At 43.2% G+C, this 11,025-nt stretch overlaps 4 protein-coding genes across 4 annotated transcripts; 2 read left to right on the top strand and 2 right to left on the bottom strand.

The window, feature by feature from the left end:
• Nucleotides 1–942: 942 nt before the first annotated feature.
• RPL17B_1 (60S ribosomal protein L17B) lies at nucleotides 943–4,426 on the top strand (the record flags this gene model as incomplete). Its single annotated transcript, XM_064821748.1, has 14 exons — nucleotides 943–997; nucleotides 1,064–1,312; nucleotides 1,367–1,783; nucleotides 1,836–1,858; nucleotides 1,918–2,055; nucleotides 2,116–2,133; nucleotides 2,203–2,235; nucleotides 2,306–2,374; nucleotides 2,430–2,640; nucleotides 2,707–2,843; nucleotides 2,895–3,519; nucleotides 3,567–3,642; nucleotides 3,698–4,055; nucleotides 4,139–4,426. 14 exons carry the CDS (start codon nucleotides 943–945, stop codon nucleotides 4,424–4,426), a joined length of 2,697 nt encoding a protein of 898 aa, XP_064681434.1.
• A 106-nt stretch (nucleotides 4,427–4,532) lies between these two features.
• ATC70_002370 (uncharacterized protein) lies at nucleotides 4,533–5,927 on the bottom strand (the record flags this gene model as incomplete). The annotated part of the gene is made up of 6 exons (XM_064821747.1): nucleotides 4,533–4,963; nucleotides 5,038–5,134; nucleotides 5,187–5,425; nucleotides 5,488–5,642; nucleotides 5,709–5,761; nucleotides 5,826–5,927. 6 exons carry the CDS (start codon nucleotides 5,925–5,927, stop codon nucleotides 4,533–4,535), a joined length of 1,077 nt encoding a protein of 358 aa, XP_064681433.1.
• Nucleotides 5,928–6,912: 985 nt separating this feature from the next.
• On the top strand, nucleotides 6,913–9,562 carry ATC70_002369 (uncharacterized protein; the record flags this gene model as incomplete). The annotated part of the gene is made up of 3 exons (XM_064821746.1): nucleotides 6,913–7,018; nucleotides 7,084–7,965; nucleotides 8,019–9,562. The coding sequence occupies 3 exons, from the start codon at nucleotides 6,913–6,915 to the stop codon at nucleotides 9,560–9,562; spliced, it is 2,532 nt and encodes an 843-aa protein (XP_064681432.1).
• Nucleotides 9,563–10,013: 451 nt separating this feature from the next.
• On the bottom strand, nucleotides 10,014–10,310 carry GRS1_2 (Glycine--tRNA ligase 1, mitochondrial; the record flags this gene model as incomplete). The annotated part of the gene is made up of 1 exon (XM_064821745.1): nucleotides 10,014–10,310. The coding sequence occupies one exon, from the start codon at nucleotides 10,308–10,310 to the stop codon at nucleotides 10,014–10,016; it is 297 nt and encodes a 98-aa protein (XP_064681431.1).
• Between the last annotated feature and the right edge of the window lie 715 nt (nucleotides 10,311–11,025).

Here is an 11,025-nt window from a genome sequence, read left to right as displayed (position 1 = left end):
TGAAAAGTACTCCAAGAAAGCTTAAGGAACGATAGAATGACAATCACTTTTTATATAGTCAAATCCTACAAAATAGATCAAACAGGTCGATTTTTTGCCCGAAATTAACAAAACAGGATAGAAAAATGGCTAGCGGGCGTTTAAATTTTCTGGCTGCAAAAGCTCTAATGCCTTCGTTATGATGACAATTGATGCTTTTAGAAGTAATAAAAGAATATCAAACTCAAAAAGCACTATAAAATAGCATGTTTGCTTTGTGTCGTTTGATCTCTGCTTTTTATGCTGCATATTTTTATATTTGATAGTTTTATTTGTTGCAAAATGCTCTTCTAGAAGGGAATCCTAACGACAAGATACAAATTCAGCCTATTCAAAGAACTCGCATATGGTACTTTAACGATGAGCTCGAGCCTTTACTATTATCAGTTTAAAGAGGGCGGTTAATATGGGCTATTAACTGATAATTATACCCATATGCTAGTGTCAAAAGCAAACAAGGTGAACGCAGTTAGAAGCATGGATACAACAGCAATGTTCCAAGAGATTTACTGTGACACATGGCAGAGGTAGCTTCCTTTAAGACACCGCTTGATTCTTGATGATTGCATGATACTACCAGATGAAGGCTCTTTATTGTGAAATGAGTGAACATAGCAACACAAACCGTTATGCAATTTACCTGCATTTGGTATGCTTATTTCACCGTAGCATCAACTCAACAAAGACAGAACAGGCTTCAATCAAAGATCTGTATACACTGAGCACGCTTTGTAACATCATTTGATCCATGTCTGGCCTCACTTACCATTTGTTTTGCGAGCGAGTCCGCTCAGGGGAAAAGCGAATGTCTGATTTCAGCCCCTGATTTGCCATATTTATGTTCATTCCTTTTTGATTTTTCTTTTTTTTTCTTCTTCTCTTTCGTTCAACGATAAAAGACAAATGACAGTATCCCCTTTTAGTACTTCACCCAGCAGTGTACATTCGAATCCTTTTGGTACATATAGATACATGATTGCATGCCATATAGAGCAAATCACTCATCCACCATGCCAACATATAGGTAGTAGTAGTAGCGGCGATCAAACAGCCAGCCGTTGCATACATGCCATTACAAACCAAGACGACGACGACACCTCTGTCTTATCGCTTGCTTGTAGCAAAAAGTACTTATTCTCTGGCAGTCAGGGATCTGCGATTCATGTGTGGAGCCTTGACACGTTTCAACTAGTCACTGTATTGCAAGGACACCATGGCAGTGTGTTGGGATTGACTCTGTCTACAGATCAGCAATGGCTATTCAGCAGCTCTGGTAAGTGAATCAGATACAACTCAATGCATGCTCGCTGGCTCACACCCATTATAGGCGATGGCACAGTGCGAGTGTGGAGCATTGATACATTAGAATGCGATCGAGTCATTCATTCATGCCATGATGTAGGTGACATCTTTTCAATGGTATACACACCCAATCGAGTGCTCTTTTTTGGTTGTCAAAACACCAGCATTCAATGGTACGATTTTAAGGAGGCTCCCCAACAACAGCGTCTTATCAACAACAACAACAACAAGAACGAGAACGGCTGCCAAAAGACGCAATTCTTCAAACTGTTTCATGACTTGGGCCTGCATTCATCCAAACAGTTTATTCAACAAGATGCAGCAGTAGCTCAATGTGTCATCCGAACAAGCAATGTTTACTCTAATGCTCATGATGGTTATGTTTATAGTATGACATACGCACAAGATATACCCAATCTGGCAGGACAAGTATTACTTACAGGTAACATGCAAGTTACCATTCACATGTATCATGAACTGACTCTCTTGTTTAGGCTCTGGTGATGGCCATGTCAAGGTGATTTGAACTGTATACGCACACCCATTTAATGCTTACATGCTCTATCCGTACGCTAGATCTGGTCCATTCAAGCCAATAACATGTTACAGCATCATCAAACACTGACAGGTGGTGACCCTGACAGAGGCATTTTGAGCCTAGCCATATCTGATGAGGGCTATTTGTTTTGTGGTGTACAAGGTGGCCATGTTGAGGTAGGTTTGAATATTGTGCCATTTTCTCGACTTTTTGCTCATCAACTTACTTTTGGATAGATTTGGGATCTTGAAACGGTAAGCTACGTTGGCTCAAATGTGTGTCTGTTGACTGACGGATCCGCATCGGCTTTTCCTTTTCTGTAGTATCAACTGATAAAGACGGTGGCGGCACATGCGGTAAGGATTTCTTGCTCCTCATGCCATTTGCCGTATTTAGCATACTCATCAAAGCAATCTTGTCATGTAGGACGATGTGCTGTCTGTCATTGCTCACTGTAATGGCTTTGTAAGTGCTTCTGCTGATGGCTCTATCAAGGTAAACATAGTACAAAAGTCGTCTCTGCGCAGGTGGCTGACATGATGGATGGCAGATTTGGAACGAGGCGTTTTGCTTGAAGGAGGTCGTTGACCAAGAAAATGGCATTATTCTATCTATGGTACAATCAAACGACTACTTGATCACAGGCAGCAGCAATCACTCTATCAAAATGTGGAATGTAGCGGCATCATTAAACAGTGACATGTCAAAAACCAGCGGTGAGCCGCATTTACGTGGTCTGATGCATGCGAGCAATCCTAGTGGTAATGATGCCACATGCATATATCATGGCTACGCTGGTTGACTGACATTAGTATGTCACCCTTTAGATTTACTCTTGCGCATCCTCGAGAAATGGATATCGATTCGAACCATCAGTGGACAGCCTCAATACTTGGAGGAGTGTCGTCGAGGAGCTAAATATCTCAAGAATATCATGCAACAACTGGGTGCTACCAGTCAATTGGTAACGTACCACTCATGTCTTAATTACTGTTTACATTAACTCCTCATCCAGATTCCCAGTATTGCTGGGAAGAACCCTTTGGTCTATGCCAAGTTCTCTGCGAATCAATGTAACCATCGTCCACAAACATCTATTCAAGACCAGTCAACGACCCATTTACAGCGCACACCGCACACGGTACTCTTTTATGGTCATTATGATGTGATGCCTGTAGAAAACCAGAAAAACGAATGGCTCAAGGATCCGTTCAAACTGACTGGTCTCAATGGCTATCTGTACGGTAGGGGAACCAGTGACAATAAGGGTCCAATTGTGTCTTCCTTACTCGCTGTGCATGAACTATTCAAAGAAAACACATTGGATGTCAATGTCATCTTCTTGATCGAGGGAGAAGAAGAGTGTGGTAGTAGCGGTTTTTTGGAAGCTTTGACAAATCATCATAGCCTGCTTCAAGACATCGATCTGATACTATTGAGCAACTCGTATTGGCTTGGAGAAGATATACCTTGCATCACCTACGGTCTACGAGGCGTTGTTCGTGCTGATATCACTGTGTCAAGCGGCTTGCCTAATTTTCATTCGGGTGTAGAGGGCGGTGCCATTTCAGAGCCATTGATTGACTTGGTGCATGTCGTTGGTAAATTGGTAGATTGTGAAATACGAGTGCTTATTCCAGGTATGCATGTAAGCTGTATATAGAGTCCAATGTTCAATTTTGTATAGATTTTTACCAAGACGTATTGCCTATAACACCTTCTGAGGAGCGCTTATACGAGCCAATTGTAGATTGGATACAGTCGTAAGTAAAACTTCAGCAAATGTATCTTGTTCCATTACTTATATATGATGCGCAGGTCCAAGGCATTGCCTCTGCCAAAGAGTCGCTCGCAGCATTCATGTGTCACCTCGCCCTCACTCAATTCAGATGCATTCAGTGACGATGATGAAGCAGCCAGCAATAGCAGCTGTATGGCAGCAGATCAATCGCGGGATCAGATCAAGAATCAGCTCATGTCGCGCTGGAGATATCCAACATTGACAGTACACAAGGTGGATGTGTCTGTCAATAATCCCACCATCATTTCAAACTCGGTTACAGCCACCATCAGCATGCGCATCGTCCCAAACCAGGAGATTTCAGATATCTGCAACAATCTCAAGATCTATGTTTATCAAATCTTTGATCAGCTGAAATCTGATAACCAAATCAAGGTACCCATTCTGCATTCTCTCTAGTGAATCCAGGCTAATTTCGTTGTGTGTGTGTGTGTGTGTGTGTGTGTGTGTGTGTTTAGGTCGACATTCAGAGTTCTGCAGATTATTGGCTAGGCGATCCAGACAGTGAGTACTTTAAGGCAGCTGAACGAGCCATTGAAAACGAATGGCACATAAAACCACTGTATATTCGAGAAGGTGGCTCTATTCCAGCAGTGCGATGGTTGGAAAAGGTTTGCAAAGCACCTGCTATTCATATACCATTTGGTCAGTCATCCGATCAGGCCCATTTACCCAACGAACGTATTCGATTACATAATCTACATGCTGGAAAAAGAATCATAAAAGCTCTGCTGCAAGACATTTAAGATAAATATTTAATATGTACAATTGTGTGTGTGTGTGTGTGTGTGTGTGTGTGTGTGTGTGTGTGTGTGTGTGTGTGTGTGTGTGTGTGTGTGTCTATGTAATGTTCTATAAAGATGCCATCCTAGTGGCTAATCTGGATGGTGGCCAATCTTCTGTTTTACGTAAATCCTCTTCCAAATGCAACACTTGTTCATAAATGACAAACATAATGGCGCTTTGAAGACTGGTCCAAAAGACACGAGGCCCAATACCTCGAAATAAACCAGCCAGTCCTTGATTGCTGTAGTTCCATATTAATCCATCCACAATGCCATTGTAGTGCTTGACTGTTGTTGTTGTCGCTGTAGTTGCTATGATGTCCTTCTTTTTGCCCTTTTCGGTAGGCTGTGTCTGTAAGAGCGTCTTTACCACGTCCAATGGTGTTGTTACTGCGCCTGCAATGCCTCCTGCCAGTGAACCTGTCAGTAAATCCATGCCAACGGGTAATTGCTCTCCAGGTTTGACGTAGTTGTTTTTGGCAAACTTTTTGAATTGCTCTACAAAATCCCCACAAAGTGTGTCAGTATGCAGATCCAGATTGGAGGTGTATACATTTCGTCTTAAGAATTACCATAAAAAGCAAATTGCAATGCAGAGTAAGGCACATCACGCAAAATAGTGGCTCTGAATCCATGAAACAAGGCATCCAGTCCATCGTATTTGACAATCTACAGCGTATTACTATCACAGTTATCTCTCCTTTTAAGCTCTCACGCTTACCGTTCTTGCCGCATGCCATGTTCCCTTGTAATTGTATCCACTTACAAAATGGGGATTGTTGTATTTTCCTTGCAACTGCATTCTCGTCTTGAGCACTTCGGAAGGCACATAGACAATGGAAGCTGCTAAATCGCCCAATGAACCTGCTGCCAAATGTGAAACGATTTCGGGTATATTGTTGGCTGTCAGATTACGTTTGGTAAATTCGTAGATACCAAAGTACAGGGCAGTACCGGGAACTATGTCATTTTCGAGATGAGTCATTGTACTGCTTCCATGATGCGCACTACATAATCCTTACTTGAGCCAAGCATAGCAGGTGTCACGCCCGCATACAGTCCTCTGAAAACACCCTCCTCCTTGAAAATCAGCTTGTATGCTTGAACCATGTTGTGATATTTGATGGTGGATCGATGCAATGGCTGGCCCTGTAGCCTTGTTTTGACAGTATCCACACTATGCGCATGACGAGTCTGGTGAGCCAAACGCATGCTGTGCTTTGCTCCCCGTTATTGGGCTTACCTGTGCATCAAGCAATCTGCTGCTGAACCGCCTATACCACCTGCTACAATGGCCTGCATATACCGCAGCATGTCACTACCTCTCTGGATACTTGCACTGAGACACTTCTCTACTTACATCAAAATAAGGTGGATACACGCCATGATGATCGCCATGTGCTGATGCTATAGCATAATCTGTATGTTGCGTTTGCTTTTGACTGGCATGATGGTTGTTCATGAAAAAGTGGGTGTCTAGAAAGTGAGGTATAAAGGAGAGAAGAAAGGAAGAGGGAAATCCCTCATCCCACAACGCATTTATGATGTCTTTTTTTTTTAGTCGCAACTAGCTCGAATGATTCGAGTTCAGCAGCACCTTTTCATTTCACCATGACTCTCGTGGATCACACACAAGCGCCGCCTCCAGGTATTCATTGTGTCCATTGGTGTTTATGCGTGGGATTACATTTGTCATTCAAGGCTGAAAAAGGAAAGACATCTTGAAGAAGCTTAATTTGGCTTTGCAGGGCCAGGGCAAACAGAAATCCCTGGCTCGAATACATTCATCAGAGCAATCATGCTGGGTGCTTGCTTTGATGTCATGCCCTGCACACTAAAGGTAAGCTAAAGTATCCATGCTCTTTTCATGGCGGATAATACTATTGGCGCTCTTGTGTGTGTGTGTGCAACATGGTTCCAAAGCCTTGTTGGTTCGTTGCTCCACATGTCGATGCTCCAGTTTTCATCTGTTGAGTTGATTGCGACGCTTACACTACAGAAAGTTGCTCACCAGTAAGCTGGCTCTCCCCTTCCATCATCCTTGGCATAGTCTCTGCCAATGACGAGGAGTCTTTTGGAAACATGTTGTCATGGAAACTAAAAATATAGCATCTATTGAGCGGCAAATCAACCATCTTATCAGATTCACTTTATTACTATAGCACTTGGAGCCTATTTGCATGGCTGTAAACTCTTCTAGACATTTCAATTTGACAGCAAGGCCCGCAAAAGGATAAACTGGCTGTGTGTATTGACATTTTCAGGTATGGAATGGCTGGATAAAAGGCAAGAAAGAGCGATACAGAAACTAATTGGGTTTCAAACCAATCCAAACAAATTTACACAAAACGAAAAAAGATCTACACCCGCAACAGGAATGTAATTTATTTTAGTTTCTTCTTTTGCTTGTTCTTTCTTTCTTCCACTGCATACACAAAAAGCGTTCTATGGGGGCTTCATCTGATTCCAGTGCCATAGCAAAACTCATCAAACTCGGCTGCTTGGTAGGCTTCATCTTTGTAGGCCTCACATCACTGCTTCGCTATATATTTGGTAAGGAGAAGGAAGCAATATCACATCTCTTGAAAGACAGAATGGCTGATCTTTTGCTTGGCTAGTTGCCAAGGATCGAAATAGATGTGCTAGTCTGCTGAATGATGGCTGGTGGATAGACGACACATACAGGAACTGGCAACCAGCGAGCTGTATGATGCACAACTACAAACCATCAGAGATATCCAGCTGTCTTGGCCACGCTCGTATCGTGTATGTTGGTGATTCCATAGTTCGACAGCAGTTTTTTGCTGCCCTGAATCTCGTCAAGCCTGGCATCGACACCTCGGGAGAAGCACATGTCAACCGCAAATATGTGTTTAATGAGCAACATCTCACATTGGAATTCTGGTGGGATCCTTACCTGAACGAAACCACTGATTTGCTGCAAGGCAGCCTGCCTTCGATCCGGCCTAGCTTGATGGTAGTAGGTTCAGGTGCATGGCAAATGCATTACTTGGGAGAAAATTACTTCAAGGAGTGGAAAAAGGGAATTGACACTGTGTTTGATGCTGTGCAACAAACACAAGTGGCAGATGCAGTGCTCCTGAGCCCTGTTGAGATACCACAGTATGACAAGTTGGGGGCAAACCGCACACAGACTATGACCATGGACAAGATCACGCAGATGAACGGGTACCTGATGGAGAGATACAGCCAGATGCGGACACCACAAACACCCTTAGAGATACCTTTCGTATGGAACGAAATTGGCACGCACGCAACCAATGTCTCCGAGGATGGGCTTCATTACAACCCCATTGTTACCACTGTTCAGACACAGATCGCTCTCAACTACAGATGCAATGATCAGCTCAGCAAAAAGTTCCCCATGAGCGACACTTGCTGCTTTATATATCCTGCACCCAGATGGTATCAGTTAGCGTTCATGGCCTTCTTTTTGTTCTGGATTCCTGCTGGTTTCTTGGCTACAAGTTTGTTATCCGGTAAGTGATGGTTGTACTAAGCATCATGCGGCATATTGAAAATGGTAGCATAGGCACTTCCATGATAAGCAAGCTGTTTCCCTCCAAGAAGCTGTTGAATGCCTGCTTTGTGTTTGGCCTGTGCGTCATGTACATGTTTTATGGAGACCGAACGCAGTTGTTTGGCAAGATCCAAAAGAACTTTGACGCCACCGTGTTTATTGGTATGATGATGGCAGTGGCCGTCTTGGGCATGGTCAAACTACAGCACAAGAACGAAGGAGACCAGGGCTTTTTGAACCGCCACCAAACCGATGAATGGAAGGGATGGATGCAGGTGATCATTTTGGTGTACCATTTCTGTGGCGCTTCAGGCACATCAGGCATCTACAATGCTGTGCGCATTTTGGTAGCAGCGTATCTCTTTCAAACTGGCTATGGTCACTTTTTCTTCTTCTACAAGAAGGCTGATTTTGGCATGGGCCGCATCTTGAATGTCATGGTGCGACTCAACTTTTTGACATTTGTATTACAGTACTTGATGGACACGGATTACCTGAGCTATTACTTTACGCCCTTGGTCTCATTTTGGTTTCTGGTGATTTGGCTGGTCATGTACACTGGACACCAGTGGAATAAGGTGCCTACCTTTATGCTGATCAAGCTGGCTGTGTCGTGTGCTGCTACCACTGCATTCATCAAAATAGACGGTGTATTGGAGTTTGTGTTTAACCTCTTGGAAATCGTGTTTAATGTGCATTGGAATGCGGGCGAATGGCGCTTCCGTTTAGCGTTGGATGCCTATATCGTCTATGTGGGCATGCTTTGCGCTTATGCTTTCATCAAAATGACAGAGCACAAGGTGATGGACCATCCTCGTTTCCCTGCACTTAAGAAGGGATCGCTTGTGTTTTCAGTGCTCGCCATGGTGTGGTATTTCTGGTACGAAATCACGCGCGAAAACAAGTTTGTCTACAATGAAACACATCCTTACGTCTCCTGGATTCCTATCATGGCCTTTATTTTCCTCCGTAATGCAAACGTCTATTTGCGCAACACACACTCTGAAGTTTATGCTTTCATTGGTAAGATCTCTCTCGAGACATTCATCGGTCAGTTCCACATGTGGTTAGCGGGCGATACCAAGGGCTTATTGGTCATTTTGGCTCAGCCTACTTGGGTTGCTGGTCTGGGATGGTGGATCAATTTGCTGATCTCTAGCTGTTTGTTCATCTTTGTGTGCCATTACATGAGCCAAACGACACATACCATCTCAGTTGCTATTTGCACCTTGGCTCAATCCAAGAAGGCCGATTCAAATGGAACCACCCCGAGGGCAGCAGGCGGCGACTATCAAGCTGTTCCCCTGCTACCAACCTCAACATCAGAAGTGCAACAGACCTCATCCACCGGCATTGATCTTGTGGTGCAACCCACTCATCTTAAGCAAGAAGCAGCGATATTACAAGCACAGGAGGAACAAGAGGATGAGGAGGTCTGGGATGCATCACTTGTTAACGAAAAGAAGCCGACTCTATTGAGAAAGATTTTAGATGATACCCGAGTTAAAGTGCTTTTGTTTTTCATTGCCATGGGATTATTGAACAATTTCTGTTGAATAAAATCATATTACATTGTATGGCACTTTTGCTGATATACGAATACCACCAGTTCATCCTGCTGAGAGGCACAGTTGTGTAATTGCGCTGGATGGGTTATGTAAATGAGCTACCCTGACCTTTATGAATCACAATGAATCCCATCCACTTCAAATGCCCTGACTTGGTATCGACCACCGAGCAGATCAAACGAAACAGACTCAATCAATGACATATACTTGCACGCAAATGAGCAATGCATCAACCATCATTTCAATAAATAAGGTCTCCCAAATCAAGCAATGGGCCCTGAAGAAAGGGATTTGGTTGGTACCTGAGCCAAGAATGCATAGTCAGGTGTAGAGCAGAGTATAACATGGCATTGGCAATCTTATGTATGTATAAAAAAGCTGTTTATTCAAAATATTATGTACAACATGAATGGATTTGTATTGCCAGATGAAGGACCATTTAGGTGTTGATCTTTCTCTCGGCTTCGCCCTTCTTCTCTTGCACCTTGGCTTCCGCCTCACCAGAGTTGTTGCCAGTAAAGGAATTAACAACGCCTTGAACAGCACCAGCGGCTTGATCATAAGCACCTTGGACAAAGTGTTGGACATTGGCAGCGATTTCTTGAACGTTACCATCGCTCTTTTGAGCAGTGCCCTTGGCCTCGAGAGATTCATTACCCAAAGCAGAACCGACGTTTTCCTTTACGTTACCGACGAATTGGTCCTTCTTGGCTTCAGTCTTGGATGGAGAGCTCATTTTGATGTGTAAAATATAGTAGATTTGTTGATAATGCTGTAAAACTGTCTTGATTCGCAGCTGTTTATATACATTTGGGCAACTGTTGATAAGGTAACACCAAAAACGTCATGATGATGAATGTCTCCTTGCTTTGCATAATTACGCTTACGAGATCGACCCTGGTTTGCTGCTTGTTTGCTCAATTGGATAGTTCAAAATGACGACAGGGCATCCTTGAACGTTACTAGAAATTAAACAAATAGCATTCAAGCTTCATAGAACAAAAAGGAACATTTGCCAATCGAATAAGCAAATGACACCATCTCGTCATTACCATCTTGGATGACTTGTTATAGAAACGACGATATAACACGAGAATATGAAGTTTATACGCACCACGCAAACACTGACTATATTTGTGCAAGATTAATCGTGCCAAGCGGCTAAATTGTATGGGTCTGTGCGGTGATGAGCAATGTTGGAAATTAAATTTCTGTCACTGATACGAGCACGAAAACCAAGGAGAGACCATGGTGATTTGACATTTATATTAAATATTTCAAGGGCGGCGCTCTGCGTATATAAAGAGATGACCACGATTGTGGGTTCTGTAAATCATAGAGCGTCTACAGAACTGAATGGCCTCCACCAAGAAAAGACCGAGCACTTGGAATCCTTCAAGCACTATTAAAAAGGCAAATTCAACCAGTAGACTGAAGCGATGGAAATCACA

This window comes from Mucor velutinosus (genome assembly GCF_035048745.1).
Source record: "Mucor velutinosus strain NIH1002 chromosome Unknown tig00000093, whole genome shotgun sequence".
NCBI lineage: Eukaryota > Fungi > Mucoromycota > Mucoromycetes > Mucorales > Mucoraceae > Mucor > Mucor velutinosus.
This window is presented reverse-complemented; position numbering and strand designations above follow the sequence as displayed.